Source organism: Gastrolobium bilobum, unplaced genomic scaffold (genome assembly GCF_033153095.1).
Source record: "Gastrolobium bilobum isolate Gb01-03AN ecotype WA unplaced genomic scaffold, APGP_CSIRO_Gbil_v1 utg42518, whole genome shotgun sequence".
NCBI classification, from domain to species: Eukaryota; Viridiplantae; Streptophyta; class Magnoliopsida; order Fabales; family Fabaceae; genus Gastrolobium; species Gastrolobium bilobum.
Genome location: NW_026900044.1, coordinates 16,924 through 41,427, shown reverse-complemented (window position 1 = coordinate 41,427; position 24,504 = coordinate 16,924). Strand labels below are relative to the sequence as shown.

The window sequence follows — 24,504 nt, the reverse complement described above, 5'->3', positions numbered from 1 at the left end:
GACAAAACATATCATATCAAAGACGTACGTAGTCATTCCTAAGGGATGACCCCAAGCGGAAGTCAACGTAAGTGTTCCCAAGGGAGTACCCCAAGCGGAACCAAAAACATATCAGATATGTACACAGTCAGTCCCGAGGGATAACCCCAAGCAGACATCAGTGCACATAGGATCAATGGCCAAAGATAATCATATAACAGAGGTGTACACAATCAATCCCAAGGGAGGACCCCAAGCAAAAATCAGTGCACATGTTTCCAAAGGAAGACCCCAAGTGGAACTCAACATATAACATATATATACACAGTCATTCCCAAGGGAGGACCCCAAGCGGACATCAGTGCATAAACAAATCAATAGCCAGAGGTCATTACAGAAATCACATCAAAACATATCAAAGTAAATACATCAAATCATATTAAAGTAAACACATCAAATCATATCAGAGTAAACACATCAAAATATATCATATCACATCATCATATAGCTCTATATGAATGCATCTATATCATATATCTCATACATATCATACCACCTGACCACAATCCGTACACTATGGCGGAACACAAAGTAGGAGCGAACCCCATAAACATAGAGCTTATCTTTTGAAGCTTTACCAATTTGCTTACTTGTAGCACAAGCTACTTATCTTGCTCCCCGAGAGTCCACACGTTCATAGTCCCTAGGCACACCTAGAGAAGGAATTCAACACAAAACTCAATAGAATAATATATTGCCATGTAAATATACAAGACACACACTTCATTGTTTATTTTCTTTTTACTTAATCATGTTAAGCCATGAGTGGGTGGTTCTTTGTTCAACAAATCCCACAAAATTTCACATATTCACTTAGTCTTAGGATAGTCTCAAAAGGCCTTTAGAACACTCATTACTCCTCTTAGCACCTAAAAGCCTATTTTTCCTAATTTAAGGCAGAATGCCCATTACAAAGGAGCTATAAGATTTTTCTTTGTCTAGTGCCTAAACCCAAGCTTAGCCACCTATATAAATTATTTTACGCATATAAATGTTCTCACTTTGCGAAACAATATCTCCGAACATATACCTCCTTTGAAAATGGTTGAAACTCATTTTAAGGCTATACAAAGGAACTACCTTATTTTCTTTTTTATTTCACCAAAGCGAAAGTCCATACACTTTAGAATATTATTCCACGCATAAAAGTATGCTCGCTTTGTAAAACAGTAACTCCTAGCAGATACTTGCTTTGAAAATGCCCATAAACACATATAAGGCCCAAATAATGAACTTATTCATTTTGTTTTTTATCTAACCCAACCAAAGATTTAAACATCTAATCATATAGTCCTTAGACCGTATAAGTGCTCATTAGCACAAACAAGCACTCTAAAAACATACTTCCTTTGTAAATGGCTAAGAGTCACATAAAGGAAATCATGTCAACTTCATGATTCCAATACTTTAGTCCATCAAATTCAAGCTTATCACACACCTCTAATCCAAGATTCATTAACATATTCATGATTTTTCAAGGTTCCACAATTTAAGCACATAAGCCTCAAAGTGGCATTTTCACAACCTAGGAATTCTTTAACCATAGAACTCCTACATTCTCTTATACATACATACATATATTCCTTCACTAAATGTACCATTACATTTTTGCACATCACACCCCCTTTGGAGCATCATGGCCGAAACCTAAGGAGAGATTCAAGAGGATTTCTTTTCTTTCTTTTTTTCTTTTTTTTTCAAATTTCCATACATGTACATATTCATCTCACATTATCATATCTAAACATCAATAATCCATGACTAATTCAAATTTCAAATTTCACATTTTTCACAAATATGTTCATGAACCCTAGACTTAGAAATCAAATATTCAACCAATACTAATAGAGTTTCTTACCTTAAACCACTCTTAGGCAACCAAAGGATCAACCTCCAAGCATTGGATCATCCAAAAACCTTATTTTTTTGGACAATGAACAGTACCCGTATGAAAGAGGAGGAGAAATCTCTCTCTCTATAGTGAACCCCACTCCAAAATACTAACACCAATGGATTCCTTGAGTTGTTTACATAAATTTTCATGTAAGGCATGAAGGGTTTAGGTGGCTAAAATTGGATGAATCAAGCTTTTCCTTTGGAGCTTACTATTCACAAACAATGAAGAAGAAGGAGACAAAGGCGCGCGCAGGAATTGGAAGAAATAAGGAGTCACACTTTATAAAATGTTAAGTTACTTTAACTGGCTATAAGCTTATCTATCTACACACCTCCATTTATTACCAAACTTTACCCAATGGACTATAATATTTTTCTATTTATATTTCTAACTTTACTTTCACTTTTTGGGTAACTTTGTTTACCCGCATTTTTACCCCCGCATTTTTACCCCTTAACTGTCATTTTAACTCATTTTTCACCAAAGGAGACTTTATTTCTTTTATTTCTAATCATTCTTCAATATTAAATCCACAATTACTAGTGAAGGTTATTATATCCCGTATTCTATGTTGGTGTCGGTGGAACATAATTCCAACTAAACCTAAGAATAGTTAATTGGCTCGAATATATTTATTTATTTTTCTTCAAAACCCGACCAGTCCTATCATTGATGTAATCCATAATCCTTGAAAAGTAAAAAATGCAGCATAATGTTTGATGGGTCTAAGTTATAAAAAGGAGGCCCAGATCAGCATGTTGAAGAAAGGCCCATGTGTACGAAGCCCGAAGGACAGTTCAGCAACAGGCCGAAAACCCGAAGTCCCTAACCCTAACCCTAAGTAGATCGCTTCTTTCTATTTATACAACAGAATCCACCATTTTAACTTCAGAATATAATTTTGTGTAAACTTCACCTTCGTTTTTTTTCTTCGTTTTCTCGATGTTCATTTTTTTACAACTTTTTTGTCTATCAAATTTGTGTTAGTGTTTTTGGAGGCAATGATGGTAAGAACTACCTATTTTATGAGGGAGTAGAGAATTCTCCCTTATGATTACAAAACTACCAATGGATCCTTCTGAGCCTTCAACTCTTTCTTTTTTTCTTCTTTTGTTTTTTCTTTTTTAATTATCGGTTGTGTCTGTTACGATGGATGAGCGAATTGAATGAATAAAATGCCATTGAAGTGATGATATCCTATTCTGAATTTTTTAAATGTCGACTTAATATATTCAGACTACAATTATCTGATCAATGGCTCTCATCTCTCATATATCCATTATTTATTTCTCACAGGAATTACTTGATTTTATATTTCTCTCTCTGTTTATCAGGTTTTTTTAATAATAATTTTGCAACGAATTTTAAGTTATTCGATAACGTTATTAATATTTTTTTAAAAATGGTTTTTTAACACGCTGTATGATATTTTAATATTTTTTTCAATTTCTTTGTTACAGTTTAATTTCCGGTTTTTATTTAGTAAAGTTTGCATTGGTTCGGCCATAAGAAGATACTCTTACGAATTTTATATAAGCTATAAAAAAAATTAAAAATTGAACAATTTACTCGATTTGTAAACAAACAAACAAACAAAATAAAAAAATATTGCGAATGGAAGATATTATTTTAAAACAGCGAATTCAGTTCAAAAGCTATTTTAATTTATTAAATTTTGACCTACGGTTAAACTCGAATGACTGAAGTATGTTATTGTAGTACTCTACCAGGCACCAGCATTTATTTTTTTAGAATTAAAACCTAAATCTTAAAAATCAAGCACTAATAGTTGAATCAGTTCAGAAGACTTATTTATGAGTTATTACCTACTCCTCGTTTGACAAAGGAGGATTCTGAGTTATTCCTAAAGCCTAAAGTCTAAACAAAGTGATATAAAATAGTGATTAAAACTGATAAAATAATTAATTACATTATTATTTGTACTTAGTTAAACTAAATGATTAAGTAATTAAATTTACAATGAATAATGTGACTAATTGACTAAATCATTTTGGTTAAATGAAATGTGAATGACATGTTTCTTAGGTTTTCCCTAATTTTTAAGCCATCTCATTATTTGAAAGACAATATTTTTCACATTATGCATATCTCATAAAAAGCAATGTTCCAATGCTATCAAGTACATATAACGTATTTGGATTAACTTATTTTGCAATAAAAATAATTATAAAAACTTTTGGGAAGGTCATACTTCCCATGTTTTTTTTTTCCCTTACTTCTTATTATAAATCCTCTTATCATTGGATTAAAATCAAATTAATGATTTTCACTTGATGTTATTTTATAATATTTGATTTTAATCAAACGATAATAAAATTGATAACAAAAGGTAATAAGAAAAAATGATAATAAATATAACATATACCAAAACTTTTTATTTAAAAAAAAAAAGATATTTTTTTCAAAATAATTTCTTTCCAAGTATGCTTTTAACCAACTACAAAAATATCATAGAATAGATTAAGTTACCTTTTTTTTTTGGTAAACATAGATTAAGTTACTTAATTCACATGTTAGGTAGCAAAAAATTTTAATGCTAACATTGGGGTAGAGCGGGTAAGCAAAAACATCTAACGCTAATCAATGCAGCAGGGGAAATATGTTTTAGGTTTGATGAAACATTGAACTTACAAGGTGCCAACAAAGACATAAATCTGCAGTTAAAAACCCGTTAATTCCAGCGAGTTCATTACTTAAACCATATTCACTAATTTTACAGGTTCCGAGGGAACTCAGCAGTGTTTTCAGCAGTCTGGTAAAGTAAATTATTTTCATTTTAAATTTAAAAAAAAAAAAAAAAAAACCCCTCCAATGGGCTCAAATTAATTATTAAGTTTTAAAACTGGTCTCCTTAACCTTCCGCCACGGTTGAACCCTCAAAGCCATTGGCTATATAATTGTATCAGACTAGGTATGAGTCTCTGCAATATTGTTATTAATCAATTTAACTACAGTCATACTCAGAGGATGCATGGAGTTGCAAAAAATCTGCTTTCCAACTTCTTGGATGGTTCTATGTATGACTCATCTGTGGAAATAGTTGCCCCAGACGTAGCTGAATGCCAACATGACTTATATTTGATATAGCCTTCAAAACCTCTTTTTCTGCTTGCTTTGCCATTTCAATTGCATCTCTGTGCGTGAATAAGCATATGTTGCCATGAGAGACTCACCCAAATCCAAAATCAAACTCAATAAGGTTAGATAATAAAATTTACCGAATTAGGATATCAGATGGCATGGAAACCTCAATTTGAAGAACAATCTTGCCTTGAAACATGTGGCGTGTTATGTGCTCAACTGATATCTGAAAACCAGCTTCAGACAATTAAACATTGAAAATACAAGTTATTCTAACCTAACTTCAAAAATCAACTCAAATTCCATTGACAATGGAATCCTGATCCTCTAGCTTTCAGCCACCTTCAATTAATATTGGAACAGAAAAACTCAGACGTGACACTGATACCAGTAAGAGAGTAGCAACCATTTAATTCCCAAATTTTACGGCTAAGAGAACTTGTATAATCGCAAAATAATTCATTGACTTCTAAGTTCTAACCAATAAAACCAAAGAATCCCCAAAGACAAAAATTTAAAAAATATAATCTAATTGATTTTATTCAAACTAATTATGTCATGTGCCAGCAGTCCACCTATCCATCCACATCAAATTCCAAACTGATGTTTATTTTGACTGTCTTCTGGTTTTTACATAAAGATATTTACCTGTGGAAAGTTTGATGAGATGATATCAGAAACAATTCCTTCAACGTTACTATCCCCAGCAGGAACAATACTGTTCTGGTCCATGTCTCCATCCCAACTATCTTGCTCATTTGTTGTGCAGGGAGAAACATGAGCCATTGCAGGATCTATAAGAGAATTAAGAATAGGAAAAATTTAGAATAAAAGATACAAGATAGTATAACATATGACATCCACTACAAAAAGTGATTTAGGTTTCAGAAAACCTCATTACAATATGATCATTGGCAATAAGTGAATTATAGATGTCATAAGGCTGCAACTTGAAGCTAAAGGCAGCATGATTATTAAAAAAAGGCACAATCTTGCAATGCACAGACCTATAGTCTGTGAAAAAAGATAGAGACAGAGACGGACCTAGATGGAAACAGATTTAACTCTGCTTTTTGACACTCATAACAAGCTTAAGCATTAACTCTACATAAGCAATATTTCAACAGTGATTATGATAAAGGTTATTGGTACGGACAGAATAAATTTCAGATGACTCAGTTATGTAGTAGAACACAGAAGTTGTCAGGAATGTCCATCATATATCAGCTTTTAATTGCATCATTCAAAACTTGTATTTAATGTTCAATAGGCAACAAAACTAACCTGCCAGCAAAGTGAATAGTAGTAGTAAAACCAAAACAACTACAACTCTTACGCAATTTAATACTGTGGTGGAGTTCTTAGTATTACTCATGCAGATACAAAAGTAATATATCTGTATATTAATCTATGTACACATATGATACTAAGAAGTGAGCACATTATTTGGACCTGAATGTGGACATAAAGGAGAAATGTGCTGAACGAAAAAAGTACAAAGCAAATTATGTTGATAATATCAATATAAAAAAAACTGTGATATCAAATAACTAAGATTCTGCCTTGGCCAATGTAAGAAATTTGTAAAACTACAAAACAGACCTATGTGTATGAAAATTTCAGCCACAGTAGGATGAGACTTGTGAATTTGATGTCTAACATTTTCACCAATGTCATGTGCAGCACTAACACTAGAAAAAGGATTAACCTGCAAGGTAAAACTAACAAGTAAATCCTCGTGATACATAGTGCATGTGACACGAACGATATAAATTTCAGGAAAACCAACCTCAATATTTACATCAAGATACAGATATGAACCAGCTCTCCTACCCCTTAAGCGATGGCAACCCTGTATAAAAGTTCAAAAAACATTTCAAACATTGAACTGAAAAGAATATCATCTAAGTACATATGTTCATAAGCAAAACAGCATTAATGAAAACCTGGTTAAAGTGCATGGGAAAAATTGAAGCAGAAATTGATACATTTATTCAAGTAATAGGATGGCATTAGAAAAGAAACTATATGCAAAGTCCAAGGATACCAAAATTATATTTAAAAAAGAATATTGCCACACAAAAAAATACCTTGACGCCATCAACTTGCAAAATTGTTTGTTTAATAGGATCCAAATGTTGTGCTGGAATTGCTGCATCCACCAATTCCAAGATACTGATGATTGATCAAAAGCAACAAGCTAATTAGTGCTAGAAGTTTAGACGTGGTCAAAATTGCCTGGAGAAACTTTTTCCCATCCCCCTTGCTTTAGGCAGAATTAGTTTAACCCCAGTGGTTAGACGTTTTAGGTTACTTTTCAACCATTTGTATTCTCTATTATCCTAATAATTTCCCAAGTTGCAATTTTTATTAAGCATTGAGAAAGAGGTAGTAAACTCTACGTCTGAAATTATCAAATAATTACATTAGGCATCATATTTAATTGGGCTCATCAGTGAGTAGTAAAGAAACAACCCATCAATTTACACATGTCATGTGTGTGTTATTAAGGGATCAGGCCAAAATGACAAAGCTTTCATCAAACGAGAATGTTTTCCACGTCAATAAGGAAAAACAAGTAGACTTACTACATTTAGATGCCATATTCAATATATTGATGTATGTAACCTTTCAATTCCAAGATAAATATAATATAATTTAAAGGTATCCAGTACACATCTATGTCCACAATAGGTTTGTTAAATATTTTGTTCTATCCTTGAATGAGGGTTACACCAAGTGTCCATATGTTTAACTTCGGTTCAAAAATGGGTTTGACATGGATACACGTACCAGGGTAAAGAAAACAGTTTCAGTAACGTATAAAACAACCAGTTAAACTTGCCAGCAGTGATAAATTGAGGAGGAACAGAAAACAATGAATAAGGTACCTTTGGTAACCACTTTCAGCTCCAGCTTTGAAAATCATGCCTGAGACTAAAAGTCCAGCAAGTGGATCAAGAAACTTCATTCCAAGAATAGACCCTCCTAACATGGAGATAAAAATCTATGGTTAGTGAATCTGTGAATGTATGGAAAAAATGCAAAACATGAATGGATCAAGTATCCTGAAACAAATCCTGTGCAATGCAGAGTATACTTATGTAAAGGCATAGCATCTTACAGTCTGCAGTCTTTACAAAAGACTAAAAAAAAGAGTAAACCCGTTTTTAGTCCCTTAAAAGAACATCCATTATCAATTTATTTGCATAGGAATTAATTTTAATCAATTTGATCTCTAAAATTTCAAATCCCTAATAATTTAGTCCCTCCATCCATTTCAATCTAACACCGTTAACAGATTTTGAAGTTTTCACTTAAATATTTGAATATTATCCCTCAATATTCAAGTATTATGAAGCCATGCGAGCATTTCTGTAACATGTCAGCATTTTATGTTAACATTGTTAAACTCAAATGGATCGAGGAACTAAATTATAGGGGATTTGAAGTTTGAGAGATCAAATTTATAAAATAAATTCTTAAAGGACTAAATTGATAATGGATATCTTTTAAGGACTAAAAATGCATTCTACTCAAACAAAAACAAAAACAAAAAAAAAAGCCCAATAAGACATTGGATGGTAAAATGTGATGCAATATCAGATAGTTGTCAATGATGAAGATACTATGATAATGTATTGTAGACAAAAAAGACTCAAAATGAGCAATTAAATAATAGAAACATCAATGATGGATTGTAGACAGTAAACACAGTACTTGTTATATGTTGTTTTAATATGCTATAACGTTAAACAAAACTGCAGCATCTGATCACTTCAATTAAATCAAATGAGTTGACTAAATAAGAGGGCGAGCCTTGGAGCAACGGTAAGGTTGCTCCTTGAGACTAGAAGGTCATGGGTTCAAATCAGAGAGACAATCTCTTTACAAAAATGTAAGGGTAAGACCGTAAGACAGCGTACATTCGTCCCTCACCCCTACCCTCACAAGTCGAGGAGCGTTGTTCACCAGGGTTTTCCCCTTTTAGGTGCCTAAATAAAAAAAGTTGAGCTCAGAGCCACGGGAAGATGGGTGACCATTCTTTTAGTTATGTCAATTTAGGTAACAATAATAACAATAAAAATAAAAATATCAGAAAATCCACTGGTAGGGTACCAATAAATAAATGAACAAAAGCAGTGCATGATTTCATAAATCTCAACACATAAAAAAATGTCAAATATCAATTATACCATTAACGTTAGATATACAAATAACCACTTTTTCTTTTAGAAAGAAGTCCATAAAAAACTTAAAGCAATTTATTTTAATAGCATACGTGATTTACAATTGATCATTAATATTAATCCAACAAAACACCTATGGATGCATTGTAAGCAAGTAAACTTGACTGGTGACATAACTTGTACTAGAAGCCAGTATCATAGCACATTATACCAAATAACTGAGCTGAGTAACATTTTCAAAGAGCCAAGTTCCTTACCAACTCCAATGAGAGCAACTACTGATGAAATTGCATCTGCACGATGATGCCATGCATTTGCTTTCATCAGTCCACTACCTTGCTTCTCACCAGCTCGTTTTGTTATCCAGTAAAGCCTACATATTTACAAAAGCAACTATAGATACTGAAGTCTTGGAGCAGAAATAATATGCTCCCTCCCCAAAAATAATATAAAACACAAACCTAGTAGTGGACATGTTAATCAAAGCATAGAGGCCATCAATAAAGGACAGGAACAAAGGAAAAGGAGCTCAAATTACTAGGCTCTGTTGTTGGAAGCCCAACAAAATTTAAGAGATTCAATTTAGACCTCATCAAATGAGGAAAGGTCAAGGAGTTAAAAAGGCCACAATGATGTATTCCCTAAGAAAGTAAGTGCTGGGCCAACATAACTAAAACAATAGCTTAGTTAATTTTTTCAGGGGTTTATTCAATTAAACGTTATTCTCAAAGGTTTTGTCAGGAAACCAGCTGTTATATTCTCTGATATAGTATTCTCTGTCTGTTAATCTGACTTCGTCTTGGTAGTTATTGTATTTGACTTATTCTACTGCACTTAGTAACCGTAGGTAGTGGCTATTGGGGAGTAGCATATGGGTAGTTATTAGCATGTTGGTAGTGGACAGTTTTCTTTGAGTTCTGTAGTTGATATTTAAATCATTGTTCTATTGAATGAAAGCATCAGCGAATTTCATCCCCTAAGCAATTATGTTGTGAGGCCAGGCTTCCTCAATCAAGCCAAATACCATTTCCATGGTTAAGTTGTCAAAATAGGTAGAAAAGGACAAGGAAGCCCTTGTACATACCAGTTTTCCTATTTAGTGATTTTCCTTTCCTATCTCCCTTATTGACTTGAGATCACATCAAACTGTATTGATTCATATGTTATACTCAAGGTGGAAAAGCATCAGATACCACCCAATGACGGACTAGTCAAATTGACACAGGACATCGGTGACTAGAGTAGGCATAAGGAGTACTAGAACCTCCTCACCCTGGTAGATATTAGTATTAAGTAGTAGCAGTACCCTTCTTTAACACATATTGACACAATAGCCATATTCAAAGCAAGGATAGGATGATCCATGTCAATTCCATGGTGATGTCCACCATCTTGGTGGCTACGCACATGCCCGTGCGCCAATGCCTGGCTAACCACTTCAGGACCAGATGAGAACAATCCCTGCACGTGCATAACAATGACTTCCAAGTATCAAACAGCCGCCTAGGGATATATTTCTTTAAATGGTGTTGTTCAAGGGAATAAGTCAAGCAACAACGAGATTGAAGTTTGAATTTCAATATTCAAGCCATACCATCAAAATGTCCACTGCGTGCCATGCAATGCCACCCCCAGTTGCCAAAAGCATACAAGAGATCCCAAGAGCTCCTAGAGTCTCAAATTTACCGTGTCCTGAGATATACAATGACAGAGAAATGTGACCATACCAGACATAGAAACCTTTTAGGGGGAAGAAGAAGTCCTCATAAAACATAGTAAATAACATATGAATGGCAAGCACCGGACTAATCAGTAATCACAACAAAATAACAAGGGAGAAAAAGAGCATAATGTGATCAATATTTCATGTAACCTAACAGATAAGCAACCCAATCATATCCAAATAACCCCTAGACTACATCTACATAATATATAATAAACAGTAACTTGATGCATAAGAGAAAAATGGAGTAGCGTGTAGATACAAATGAAGTGACCATATGGGTGTTCTTTATCTCTAGGCGCCTTGGCAACTTTAAAAGACAACAAAGCTATGCCACTAAGAACCTGCAACACAAAAGACACAAAACGATACATGAGGAAAAGACAAGTTAAGTTCCACTTATGAACCATCGAAGAAGAAGCGGTGAGTGAGTTTTACCACATCGGATACGGAATGGGCAGCATCGGCGATAATGGCAGTGCTACCGGTAAGATAGCCGGTGAAGGCTTTTCCGGCGGCTAAACCAATGTCGGCGGCGAGACCCAGCCGGAAAATGTTCTCTCCCTCAAACTGAGAGTGAGGGAGGTGGTGATCACGATCATGATCATGATCATGATCATGGTGGGAATGACCAAAATGCCATCTCCTTGGGATTTTGAAAGCGGAGTTTTGAGAAGGAACAAAACAATACAAATTCAGTGATTCCAAAACAGGGGGAAGAAATTTTGAAGAGGAAAGGGTTGTGATGCATGTTTTGTATATGGGATTCAGATTGCTTAATCTAAATCTCATTCTCTTTTTTCTTCCAATAGTAATAAACTAGGGCTTCCACTCCCTTGACTTTTAATTTTTCTGCGTAATTGTTGATGATAGCATAGCTGCACTGCACCCAGAAAGAATCGTATCTATGCTGTACAACTTGAACTCCAATTCAATTTCAATCCAACTCAACCATGCGCAGTAAACACGTGTCATCGACATTCCCAAAGGGCTCGTTTTGATATATATTTTTAAATAATATTAACCCGAAAAATTTTATATTTCACAATACAAAATAATAATTCAATTAGATTATATCTTCAGTTAATTTATGGATTTTATTAATATCATGTTACATGACCCAATAAAATTTCTCTACACACACAATTAAGAGGTGGGATCTACATATTCTTTTTTCTCTTACATCATTTCACTTTCTCTCTCTTCTTTATTGTGAGGGTAAGAAAATTTTCTTATATCCTATAACATTATACTTATAAAACCCTTAATTTATTTAGTAGTAGAAATAACAAATAATCATATCAAAGTATACTTAGAACCATATTTGGATAAATTATAAATTAACTGTTCGAGTTAAAAAATTTAAAATAAATTTAAAATTGATTGTTAATATTTAGGAAAAAATTCACCAATGTCCCTGTGATTCACTCCATAATCATTTATGTCCCTGTAATTTTTTTTATATCACATATGCCGCTGTTGTTTGCAAATAGTTTTTTACTTTTTACAAACTACAGAGGCATATGTGATAAACAAAAAATCACATGGGCATAGGTGATTCTAAAGTAAATCACAAAGGTATTGATGAACTTTTTCCTAATATTTATATATGTAACAAAATAAATAATTTAAATAACATCAACCCAAAAAATAATAAAAATTGGTAAAAACTACGCGTAAAATCGATACAAACATAAATTTTTACGTTTTTACTCAAATAAAAAATTGAAGGGATCAACTTTTAACCCATGACTTGATTTTATTTTTATTTTTTAGTAAAATAAAATTAAAAAAAAAATCCTATTTTCATTTCCTCAAATCAAATGCACAGTATCTTCTTCTAGCTATCTGGAAAAAAAAACTCTCACTAGAGGTTGCTGTATTTTCATTTAAGAGTTGTTAATTTTTTTTTTTTGTGTTTTTGGACTTATGTCATATATAATAATGTGATTTATATCTTTTAAATATAATATAGTTCATTGAATTTTGAGTAGTAACCTACGTGATATATATATATATATATATATATAATTTTGTGTCTTGACCTTAGTTAGTAGAAACTTTATGTTTCGTTTCGTTTCTACGATATAGATTTCTATCATTCCCTTCAATTTCTAAGTAGAAATTTGATTTTGACAACATTAATCATATCCCCCAATTCCTCTTCGGATAAATCTTACCTCTCTCAATTTCCCCCCGCTTTACTTTTCCTATAAACTACCTCAAACATCGATCAAAGTGTAACTTTTTGATACATTTTTTATTCAAATATCACGCGAATAAACGAAATTTACTACGACTGGTAGCAAATTACATTCACCATGATTTTGTGACACATGGCATATTTTTTGCAGAAAAAAAGTTGATTGGGCGAAATTCGCTAGTTGTAGTAGCAAATTTGATACGTAATGTGGTCACGTGACACGAAATGGTGATTAGATAAATAGTAAATTGGTAGTAGAAAATTTTAGTAGTAAGAATATCCTCTCTCTTAAAAAATACGTGTTCTTATGACATTCGCTTATTGCTTCGTTGCTAAATGGGAAGGTAACAAAGTGGTGTAAAATAAGTAGGATTTTTTATTTAGAGGCTACAATTTGGTACTTCATGAAATAGAGAATGTAAACGGATTTTATAAATTTTGTATAAAATTGGAGAAATTTTGTATGGTAAAAAAATCCTTACAAAGTTTGGGGAAGAATATGACAAAAGGTAGTTGAAATATATTTTTATAAAATCGGTAAAATAATCAAATTAATTAGAAACGCTATTAAGAAATGATTTGAATGGAAAAAAACATAGGTAATAAATAATAAAAAAATACATAGAAAAATAAATGATTCAAAGATAAATCACCGGAGGGTATTTGAACTTTTTTTTTTTTAAATGTAACTTTCGCATACGAGAGATGTGCGAGATTAATTTCGCATTAATAAAATGCGGGTGGTATTATATTTAAAAATGAAATTATTTTAGTTTTTTTTAAAAAAATAAATTAAAAATGTCATTCATACACGAGAGAGCAGCATTGAAAGTCTGAAAGGGTAGGTCTCCTTCCATAATTATACCACATTTTTAAAATAGCACAGGAAACAATTCCAAATGGAGTAAATCTTCACTATTTTTCTACTGTAGATACTCTTTACTAAAAATAAAAATAAGTATAAGTCATGTAATATTATATTTTACTAAAAGTAAAAAATAAAAATGAGAATGACGTGACATTAATACATAATCTATTGAGTGTTTGAAAACCTTCCTCATCCCCACATAAGAAAAGAAAAAATAAGAAATTTTTTAATATGGCTCAGCATTATCGTGATTCATCCATTAAAAAATTGGATTTTATAATTAGAGATTCAACTGAGAATTGAAACTTTCCTACTCACCTTTCGATTTCTGTGTTGATGTGAGTTTTACACATAATTTTTTTTAATATATTAATCTATTTGTCTCTACAACATAAAATTTTGATTTTCATGTAACTTAAGAATTATAAAACCTTAAAATATTAATAGGTAGACTATTTTTTTTGTCTTTCTCTTTTTTCTCTCCTTGATCTTTTCTCTCTTTCTCTTACCTCTCTGCTCCACCAATTTTTCCTTAGCCCAGAACACACAAAACCAGGTCGAAAAATAATCAAGTTGGAATTTAAGCAGATCAAAATATCCACGACCCTAACTTAGAATGACAAATCTGTCCAATTAATTTATCTTTTATAGTAAATTGAAAACTATTTTCAGAGTAATTAAATTTGTCAAATCATTTTTTATTTTGAATTCAAATTATTTTAAACTAATTATATATTTTAATTTTCAAATCACATTTTTAAAATTTTTCTTAATTTTACTCACAAACATTTTATACTTTTAAATGTATTTTAATTTGTTATAAATTAATAAATGTTTGATGTTTGTCATTTTAAATAACATAAATTATGTCATTTTAGAAGAGAGATAGACACAAGAAATAAAAATCATGAAGAGAAATTGGGTGGTTTTTTTAAAATATAAATTTAAAATAAAAAAATTCTTTTGTATCTATCTCTCTCCTAAAATGACATAGCTTTATATCATTTAAAATGACAAATAATTTTCACATTAAAAAATAAGTTTTATAAGAGTTATGTTGTAGGAAAAGTGATTAAGTAATATTATAGAGATTTATTTTGCGTGCCTTATTTTTTTTTTCTGTTTTAAAAAGTACAAACCCCACAAAATATTATGTGTGTAAAAAAAAAAATTATGTCATGCAACGACATAATAGATGCAAATCCCTTAAAAAATATCCCTCCAATACAATATATTTTATCATTGTGTAAGATCAGACTCCATGCCAGTCAACAACTACCAACCAAACACAAGATGTTGGAAGGCGAAGGACATTTGCGTCATTTTATAAAGGACGAGTGTCGGTTACTCATTAGCACAACCTTATTCATTTTTATTTTTTTTATTTTTGAAAAACAACCTTTTTCGTTTTAAACCATGATATTCCGCGAAACATAACATTTTGCGCTATTTGGCGGGTACGCACTCGTTACCAAACCCCAAACAAAAGAAAAACGAAAATAATACAGAAAACACAGTAAGGCCAACACACCACACCGCAGACCGTACAGTCCTAGAGAGAGAGAGAGAGAGAGAGAGAGAGACAACACACACGAACAAGAACACGAACACACGCTTTTGTTACAGTAGAAGTGTGAACAAAACCTATTATCTCTGTCTCTGGGTTTCGCGACGGGGAAGGAAGGAACACGACCTCTCCGATCTTACCTTTGTCTTGTAAACTCTGTAACTTGTTGTACAGGAACCTCAAACAACCTAAGACTAACCCGTTTTCATGGACTTTTACGGTCGGAGCTCCGCGAGGAATGGATCTAACCCGGTAAATCAACCCGAATGGCGCTCACCGGGCGCCGACACTGGTCTCGAAGGTGTTCGCTTTTGTTCTCATTCTGTTTAGGGTTTCCTTAAAGTGGAAGTTAGGTTAGGGGTTTGGTTTCTGGCTTCTAATTAGGGTTTTTTCTCTCTCTCGATTTTGGGTGGTGATGTAGAATCGATGTGGCATTTAACGCTGGGTGGCGGCGAATCTTACCCGGAGCGACCCGGTGTACCCAATTGTGTGTATTACATGCGAACCGGGTTCTGTGGATATGGTGGCAGGTGTCGTTACAATCACCCCCGTGATCGTGCTGCGGTAACCCTTTCCATCATTTTCAGATATCTGCATTAGGTTAGAATTCGATGGAAGTGTCTCGTTGCTCTTGGTTTTAGTACTAGACATCATTCTTGCTTTTTGCTCGTGGTGTTAGTGTCATTCCTAAATGGTTAATGTTATCTTCTTCGGTTGTTCACTTATCCTTTTTTCTTTTTTTCTTTTTTTTTAAGCTAGAAAGAGGGAATTGAATTTTGACCTTGTCAATTGCAAATTCATTTTAGAGGGTAAATTGGTTGTGTTTTGCATAAACCCAAGTTAGTTAGGAAAAAAGGGTAAGAAGGATGTAGGTGACTTACTTTATATTCCATCTTATTAAGCAACATATGATTGCTGAAGGGTATGAATATATTGCTCAGGTTGCTGCGGCAGTAAGAGCTACAGGCGATTACCCAGAACGGGTGGGGGAACCTGCGTGTCAGGTATAGGTTCTTTTTTCTTTATTTTTTAAATGATCTTCTCAATGTAAAATCCTGAAATTTCTTCTTATCTTTCCAATTCCAACTTAAAATGGTTATACTAATTCTGGATCTCTTCTGATGAGCAGTATTATTTAAAAACTGGAACCTGTAAATTTGGTGCATCCTGTAAATTCCACCATCCCAGACATGGAGGTGGATATTTAAGCCAAGCTCCACTAAATATTTATGGATGCCCGTTACGGCCGGTTTGACTCTTCTCTGTGCTCTTCTTCTCCCTCATGTAATTGACAGCAATTTATGCAATGATTAAGTCATGCCTTTTGTTTAAACAGGGTGAGAAAGAATGCTCCTACTATTTGAAAACGGGGCAGTGCAAATTTGGTATAACTTGTAAATTCCATCATCCTCAACCTTCCGGCACATCATTGCCAGCATCTGCACCTCAATTTTATCAACAGGTGCAGTCTCCTACGGTTCCTCTGCCTGAACAGTATGGAGGAGCTTCCACGAGCTTGAGAGTGGCTAGGCCTCCTATATTGCCTGGTTCATATGTACAAGGGGCTTATGGTCCTGTACTTCTTTCCCCAGGGGTTGTTCCATTTACTGGATGGAGTCCTTATTCGGTAAGAGAGACATATGTATATGTACATATATGCTCTAAAACTTGGTGAAAAGTCGAATCTTTTCTTTGATTAAGTAGTTACTCTATTGTGATGTTTTTTAAATTGGGGCAGGCACCTGTAAGTCCAGTGTTATCTCCTGGCGCTCAACCTTCTGTTGGGGCTACTTCTCTATATGGAGTGACCCAGTTATCGTCATCAACATCAGCTTTTGCTGGACCATATACTCCTCTTGCCTCTTCTATTGGCCCTTCAGGAAGCAACCAGAAGGAACAAGTATTTCCTGAAAGACCTGGTGAACCTGAATGCCAATACTATCTGAGAACAGGGGACTGTAAATTTGGATTAGCTTGTCGATATCATCATCCTCGGGACCAGGTCGTGACACGGCCACTTCTTAGCTCCATTGGTCTTCCTTTACGTACGGTAAGTATGGTTACTCGTTGGATTTGATAAATTATATTGACAGTTTAACTTTCTTAGATTTAGCTAAATATTAAGTTGTATGGTACTTTAAAGCTATATTTTTGGATATTATCCATGTAAATGTACATATACAAATGTGTAAATAACACATTTATTCTGCTCAGGGCACACCGCCAGTACTTCCTATTTATTAGAAACCAAAATCTGTAGGCAATTTAGACAAACTGCTCTTTCAGTTGCGCTAAGGTCAAAGCGGATAACAGTGGATCTGAAGTCAAGGATAATTTTCAACATTTGTTTTGCACAATTGCAGAGTTGGTCCTTGATGGCACATGGTTGGTTTTGTATATCTAACATGTCTCCTCAGCAAAAGCCTTTTTGGACTTGAGAACTGGAATTCGACTTTCTATTAGAAGAATGGAGGTGGCAAGGATTAAAATCATGATCACTTTGTCATTCAAGCCTTGATATCATGTCAAGGACCAACTCCGCTAAAACCTTAAGTTATTGGGTGAAAACACGTAAATGATTTTTTATATATATATATAAGTCCTAATGTAAAACCTGCTTTTCATACTACTGTGGCTTGTTGCATGCTAAGTGTCTGACATTTAATATTATTTGAAGTTTGAACAATAAATTTACTAGCTCGTGACTGTTTTATATGGATATCATTTTTGAATGGTTCTTCAGCATATGGAAACCCAAGGTGTTGAGAAACTTAGTTCAGAATGGATGGTTAAGGCTTTCCATTTTCCAACTCAGGACGTCAATAAAGTGATGTACTAAATGTTAAAAGTTGTGGCATGGTAGTTTCCGTTCTATCTCAAGTTGCTTGCATGTTTTGTGTCATCATGGTTGGGGGGATATGATATGGAAATATAAGATCTGAGATGGGGACTACAGCATAAAGGATGTGGATTCATCGTTACATTATGAGTAAATTTTGGTTGTGGTCAACTTTTTTTGTCCCTCTTATTGAGGAAAGATGCTATTTAAACAGCACTTGGATACACAACAGCACAAGTTGCTCCGTTTGAATTCAGGGGGCCTGCGTAGACTTTAGATGCAGTGTGCGCACTTGTGAGTTGTGACTGCAAATTTTGTGCAAGCGGCATTATTCATGATGGAGTTAGCCACCCTAATTATAGCTTAACTTATCAATTCATATATTTGTTTTTCCTCTCATTTATACTAGTGTTCAGAGTTAAGTGACTGATTAAAGGACTTATATTACTCGTTTGAAGTATTAATTTTATGAGCTATGAAATAGTTAATTGTTCTTGATCACATTCTCATATTGTGTTGTAGCATTGCAATTTATGTGTTCTCTTTTGGGAATTTTTCTTAATTAATTCGTTTTCTAGAAAACAGGGGGTACAACCTTGTGCATTTTATTTGCAAAATGGGCATTGCAAGTTTGGCTCCACGTGCAAATTTGACCATCCTCTGGGGACTATGAGGTACAGTCCATCAGCGTCTTCTCTCATTGAGATGCCAGTTACTCCATACCCTGTTGGGTCTTTGCTGTCTAACCTAGCTCCTCCAACAACATCTTCAGAGCTTCGGCCTGAACTGATGTCGGGGTCCAAAACGGAATCCTTTTCAGCTAGAATGCCTTCTTCTTCTGGTACTTCTGTTGGTTTAATCTTCTCACAAGGTGGGTCTGTCTCGCTCTCTGATGTGCAACTCTCAAGTCAGACTTCTGCCCCTCTAAGCAGTAGCAGAAGCACCAGACAAAGTGCTGAGATACGCTGATCAGGCTAGTGCATAACTTGATACATTGTCTATTGTATGTGACTTCACAAGCCTCTATTGCTTCTGTCTATAGTCCTCACTATTTAATGGCAACTGTTCAAAGTTTCTTTTTCAATGTTGAGAATTCATCATCCAATCCTGTTTAGAGCCTAATGCCTATTGCCTATGCTAGGTCATTCTCTTTTATGCTCACCTCATCTGTTTATATTATTATTATGATAATATCTCAAATAAGCTTCAGTAGAAATCTTCATTTGGTCTTTTCTTACTATCTTCTTAGTATTGTTTTTCTTTCTTGATTTATGGCCTTTGTGAGGGCGAATCTTGGAGAAATGGTAAGACCGCATACTATCCAGCCTCATCTCTATTATGCTGTTATTTTTGGCGTTTGTGTGATGATTCTTATTTATGGCATTTGTGCGATGATTCTTATTATATGTCTGCGTATTTGTGTGACACACAGCCTAGTTCTTATTCCGTACTAAGATTACTAAGATGAAAAGATATAGAGAGCTCGGATTTCAGTTTTGCTACTGCTTTTGAAAACGTGCGTTTTTGCTATACTTATCCGGTTTATGCATTACTATATAAGGTAGGATATTTTTATTATTAATTTTTTTTCTCTTATCACTCTAATCAGTATTGGATTCAAAAATTGTTTTTTTTTTCTATCTTTACATTCAATTTTTTCTCTAATTCAATGGTGATTAGAGTGGTAATGGAATTATAGTAGAAGAAATTGATAATAAGAATATATTACCTTATATATATATATATATATGTAATATATATTTTCAGTATAAGATTAAGAAGTGTTGTTTTCCATTGCAACCGTTGATTTTTATTTATTTAATGGCTGTAATTTGTTTGAAATTAATAATTAATTAATTAATATAATTTAATAAATAATAGCCATTAGATAAACATAAATTAATGATTAAGATGGGGAGGAAGATTTCTTAATTATGTATTGGAGTTAAAAGATCCATTTTCTATGTGTATATATGTACACCTTTTTTCATAACTTAAACGAAGTTCTCTTCTCATTTTTTGTTATCCCAGCATATTTCACCCTTCTAAATGTAATGCTTATACTTAATTATATTTAGTCTTGCAATCCCTTGACTACGCACGTCGTGAGGGCTTTCATCAGCTTCCTAGTTATTTTGTTGACGGATTTACAGTTCTTGAGGGGAAATTACGTCATATTGGCCACTGAAACTGAAATATCTGCATTCTTGGGAAATTCCTTGTGTGAAATATGAGAATTGATTGGTTAGTATACGATTGCAAAAGCTACCGAGCCTTAGAAAGTCTAGTGGATATTTCAAAGACCGGGAACCCAATTGCTGAAGTTTAAACCTAGAACTTTAAACTTCTAAGGCGTCAATTAACTGAAGCATAGCAACAGCTAAGGCGTGAAGAAGAATGTTATTAACATATCTTTTGCATTCAATACTCGTGAAATATCATGTTAGACTCTATTAAATAACTCAAGACTCATTTTCTAGATTTTAATTATTAATAATACTAAAAAGAAAGTATACAAAATCTACTAAGAGAGAGAGGAAGAGAGAGAGAGAGAGAGAGAGAGAGTAGAATTTGTCAGAACATGAAATATGCTTATTATTCAAAAACAAATTCCTCTGTTATACGGAAAGCTAAAGTTTGTACTCTGGTGTTTTGGAGCATGCTATAAGAATGTAAGTTTCTAAAATAAATAAAGGAGGAGGCCCCGGAAAAAGAAGAGACTAAAGAAGGGAAGGGGGGATTAATCATCAGTTTATTTAACCATAATGAAAAGGAGTCAAATCAGTAAGAATTGGCATTTTCCTGTCTAATTAGCATGCGATCAGGGAAATATTTTTATGTTCCTGAACCAATCCAATAACTTTTTTATTCACAACACTAATTTTTTCTTTTTCTTTTTATCCTTATTATTTTTTCAATTTCCCATTTTCATCCTTTCATTTATATAAAGGGATCACTCAAAAAATGATGGTATTGGAGCATTAAAAATGCTCTCTTTCCCATTTTCTTTCATGCAGGGTATTGGACATTGATTATTGTTCACGTTTTTAAAAACTAATTTCTAGTTTGCCATGGTGGTCTAACTTTTTGCCAAAATACCACGATGGTAACCCGTTGTCAATGGTAGTAGATTTCAATTGTCACGTGGCGTGAAATCTGATGCCACGAGACCCGTTGTCAGTGGCAACAAGTTTTGAGTGGTTGGAACGGTAAAAAAAAGCCTGCATATTGAACATGTGGTTGGAACGGTAAAAAAAAACCTATGTGAGAAACCCGCTGCAATTAACAACAAGTTTTTGTAAGCCTACCACATGTCCCACATGCACTAGAATATTGATCGTTTTGATCACTTGAAACTCGCTGCCACTAATAGCGGGCTTGCCACTGTGGTATTTTGGCAAAAAGATAAACCATTGTGGCATACTGAAAATTAGTTTTTAGAAGTGTGACAATACAATCAATGTTCCGACACTGAACAACGAATAAAAAGCCAAAATGTCAGGGTGACAAATCCGTTGTCGGTGGCAGTCGGTTTGGACTGTCATGTGGCACGAAATGATAAGCCACCAAACCTGCTGTCAGTGACAGCAAGTTTGAGCGGTCATATTGGTCAACCTACTTTCTACACCAGCCACAAGGTACACTTGTCAAGTTGTCAGAAACTCACTGTCAATGGCAATGAATTTGCTGGCCTATCAATTCGTAACACATGGCAATTGAAACTTGCTACCATTGATAGTGAATTTGCCACCGTGATATTTTGGCAAAATTTTTGAACCTCGTGACACATCGGTAAAAAAATTTTAAAACCGTGTCACCGTGGTCAATGACCCAAGAGGGAGAGGCTGCAGCACCTAAACAATGTTCTCCAATGTCATGAGGCTATAGAAGCAGGTTTGGTTTTATACTACCACTACCACTTCATTAAAAAAAAAAACTAGGACTCCGAGTCCGACTCCATAGTCCCAAGTTAAATCAAACACTATTTTTCACTGAATCTGATATTGGAGCAGTCAACCTACTCCCAGCTTCTTAATTCCTTTCTCTCTCTCTTTTACTTTTTATGTTACTGTAATTGTTTGTTTCATCAAAACAAACAAAACAAACGCTAAATTTCATTAAAACAAACAAACAGTAATGCTTTTACTTTTTGCGTAACAGTATGTCAAATGTAAATAGCCACTGGCATAATTCAAGTAATTATGGTAGGAAGGAATTAGAATATCTGTAGCGAATCTTCTTATAGACAAAATATCTTGTACATGCCAACAAAAGTGGGCACAGTTGGCTAAGGGTTTGGTCCATACTCCTCAAGGGCGTGGGTTCAAACCCTGCTGACCGATGTGAGGACTTTGTTGGTGGGTGATATGTAATCCCTCCCAGAAATCCTCAAAGAGGTTGGGAGGTCTTCCCTGACCCTAGTGGGATACCGGTGTCTAACCCCACTTAAACTTCTATTTAAAAAAAAATATATATATATCTTGTACATGACTAGGTCACCGAATTTTATTGATTTGTTTGATATTGGGTTGAATCTTCGTTGTTTATATTTCTCACTGCATCAAGTCATAAGCTTTTTTCGTTTTTAAATACCTCGTACATATAAAACTGCGATGATAATCTAATATCATTTTATAATATTTTACACCATTTAGTGACATTTGAAGATCAAACGCAACAAGATATCTCTTATTCTCATTTGTTGCACCTGAGTTAATAAGATAACAGGACTTGTTACTATCAGCATTAACCCAAAAAAATTTAAACTAAAAAGTAATTTCAATATTACTATGCGAATTATAATATTAACGCCACCTTGTTTAGTTGTTTTGACACCCTGCACCAAAATTTAAAACTCAATTATTCTTCTTGATCAAAATGTCGACGAAGGCAATATCAACATTTTTCCAAGACAAAAAAAATATGGTAGTACATGTGTACCATTTGAGAATCAATGGGAAAGAAAACTTTCCAAAAAGTCACCCATCTACCCATGTTTGGGTAAAAAGTAAATACTCCAAGCTAACAAGAAAATTAATCTTTGATACTTTACAGTATGAAGCACCGATACGGCGTTTTCGATACATTCTCGATAATACAGGATGCCGATTATCAAACAATACATGTCCGATACGTTTCCGATACGTGTATCCAATACGTTGAAATTTTTTTTTAGGAGTATCGGTGTTTCGTAGCTTTACACCATAGAAAACCATCTAATCCATGTTTTAGTGAAGGTAAATGTGTGAGAGAATGGAAACACGTAAAGGAGATGAGTGTGAGATACTCCACCTGAAACAATGATGAAGCTTAGAATTAGGCCATCATAACTCATAAGTAATTTGATAGTTGATTCCCTACCTAATCACCGGTTCCTTTTCTTAGATAGATGGATAAAGATATAAAGTTATTGAACAGAGAAAAAGGGCTATCAGGACATGGATATATAAATCAATTAAACAGAAAAAATATTGCATACTTAAATTATGAAGAAATTAAAAGGACGAAAACAATAGGAGATTTTTGCCTTATACAGTGATTAATGCCTCTTATATAATTAATTCTCAACTATGCACAACTCCACACATTTTTTGTACAAAGTTGATGATAAAAATTTAAACAGAACCGACAACATTCAGACACAGAATTGTAACGACAACAATAATGCACAACTACAGACCTTATTATGTAAAAGTGATAGTAATAATTTTGAATAGAACCAAGTAATTTCAGATATATAATAGAAATCATATCATATGGGTAGTACTTTTTGTAATATCTTACCACGTAAGGCCAGAACTCATTGGTTACAAGGGTTACAATCAAATCAGAAAACAATGTAGTTATTAATTACAAAAGGGTGGTGGGTCAAGGCAGGTTCCAGATTAGCATAATTCTTGCCTGCAAGTGCATGCTTACCTTGCTCTAGTGGAGACAGTCAAGTGACAGTAAAACCCATCTTTGCATGATTTCAGGCAACCTGTGGATCAGGATTTTAATTACGAGTACAAAACCAAATGAAAATCTTTGTCGCTATACTGTGAAACATTTAATTTAAGGGAAATAATAATCTTAT

General features: G+C 33.8%; 2 protein-coding genes and 2 non-coding genes across 9 annotated transcripts; 3 read left to right on the top strand and 1 right to left on the bottom strand.

The window, feature by feature from the left end:
* The first annotated feature begins 2,928 nt into the window (after nucleotides 1–2,928).
* On the top strand, nucleotides 2,929–3,025 carry LOC133294999 (small nucleolar RNA R41). Its single transcript, XR_009749286.1, has one exon. It is a non-coding gene; the product is annotated as a small nucleolar RNA R41 (small nucleolar RNA).
* A 90-nt stretch (nucleotides 3,026–3,115) lies between these two features.
* On the top strand, nucleotides 3,116–3,193 carry LOC133295000 (small nucleolar RNA Z155). Its single transcript, XR_009749287.1, has one exon. It is a non-coding gene; the product is annotated as a small nucleolar RNA Z155 (small nucleolar RNA).
* A 1,486-nt stretch (nucleotides 3,194–4,679) lies between these two features.
* On the bottom strand, nucleotides 4,680–11,811 carry LOC133294992 (metal tolerance protein 2). 3 transcript variants are annotated; one of them, XM_061493772.1, is made up of 12 exons: nucleotides 11,390–11,811; nucleotides 11,226–11,295; nucleotides 10,823–10,920; nucleotides 10,535–10,689; nucleotides 9,486–9,601; nucleotides 7,930–8,026; nucleotides 7,129–7,213; nucleotides 6,828–6,890; nucleotides 6,641–6,746; nucleotides 5,687–5,832; nucleotides 5,176–5,264; nucleotides 4,680–5,091 (listed from the first exon to the last, which is right to left on the bottom strand). In XM_061493772.1, exons 1-12 carry the CDS (start codon nucleotides 11,741–11,743, stop codon nucleotides 4,971–4,973), a joined length of 1,500 nt encoding a protein of 499 aa, XP_061349756.1. In that variant the 5' UTR covers nucleotides 11,744–11,811; the 3' UTR covers nucleotides 4,680–4,970. The 3 variants fall into 3 exon arrangements, 2 of the variants coding, with proteins under 2 accessions (XP_061349756.1, XP_061349757.1); XM_061493773.1 differs by having other exon boundaries at nucleotides 11,214–11,295; nucleotides 11,390–11,443; XR_009749285.1 differs by lacking the exons at nucleotides 4,680–5,091; nucleotides 5,176–5,264; nucleotides 5,687–5,832 and having other exon boundaries at nucleotides 6,671–6,746; nucleotides 7,129–7,190.
* Nucleotides 11,812–15,489: 3,678 nt separating this feature from the next.
* LOC133294991 (zinc finger CCCH domain-containing protein 32-like) lies at nucleotides 15,490–19,637 on the top strand. Of its 4 annotated transcripts, none has more exons than XM_061493769.1 (7): nucleotides 15,490–15,890; nucleotides 16,011–16,153; nucleotides 16,531–16,593; nucleotides 16,719–16,834; nucleotides 17,000–17,216; nucleotides 17,328–17,639; nucleotides 19,014–19,637. In XM_061493769.1, the coding sequence occupies exons 1-7, from the start codon at nucleotides 15,797–15,799 to the stop codon at nucleotides 19,395–19,397; spliced, it is 1,329 nt and encodes a 442-aa protein (XP_061349753.1). In that variant the 5' UTR covers nucleotides 15,490–15,796; the 3' UTR covers nucleotides 19,398–19,637. The 4 variants fall into 4 exon arrangements, with proteins under 4 accessions (XP_061349753.1, XP_061349752.1, XP_061349754.1 ...); XM_061493768.1 differs by having other exon boundaries at nucleotides 16,719–16,838; nucleotides 16,926–17,216; XM_061493770.1 differs by having other exon boundaries at nucleotides 16,719–16,838; nucleotides 16,926–17,216; nucleotides 19,007–19,197.
* The last annotated feature ends 4,867 nt before the right edge of the window (nucleotides 19,638–24,504 follow it).

Bases quoted from the DNA above. Each gene is read 5' to 3' on its own strand.
- LOC133294992 (XM_061493772.1), bottom strand. From the start codon at position 11,743: ATGAGATTTAGATTAAGCAATCTGAATCCCATATACAAAACATGCATC. The intron at 11,296-11,389 runs GTAAAACTCACT...TTTGTGTTGCAG, and splicing joins CCCATTCCGTATCCGATGTG to GTTCTTAGTGGCATAGCTTT. The intron at 9,602-10,534 runs GTACTGCTACTA...GTAAATATGTAG, and splicing joins TCAATATGTGTTAAAGAAGG to GCTTTACTGGATAACAAAAC.
- LOC133294991 (XM_061493768.1), top strand. From the start codon at position 15,797: ATGGACTTTTACGGTCGGAGCTCCGCGAGGAATGGATCTAACCCGGTA. The intron at 16,594-16,718 runs GTATAGGTTCTT...TCTGATGAGCAG, and splicing joins TGGGGGAACCTGCGTGTCAG to TATTATTTAAAAACTGGAAC. The intron at 16,839-16,925 runs GTTTGACTCTTC...TTGTTTAAACAG, and splicing joins ATGGATGCCCGTTACGGCCG to GGTGAGAAAGAATGCTCCTA.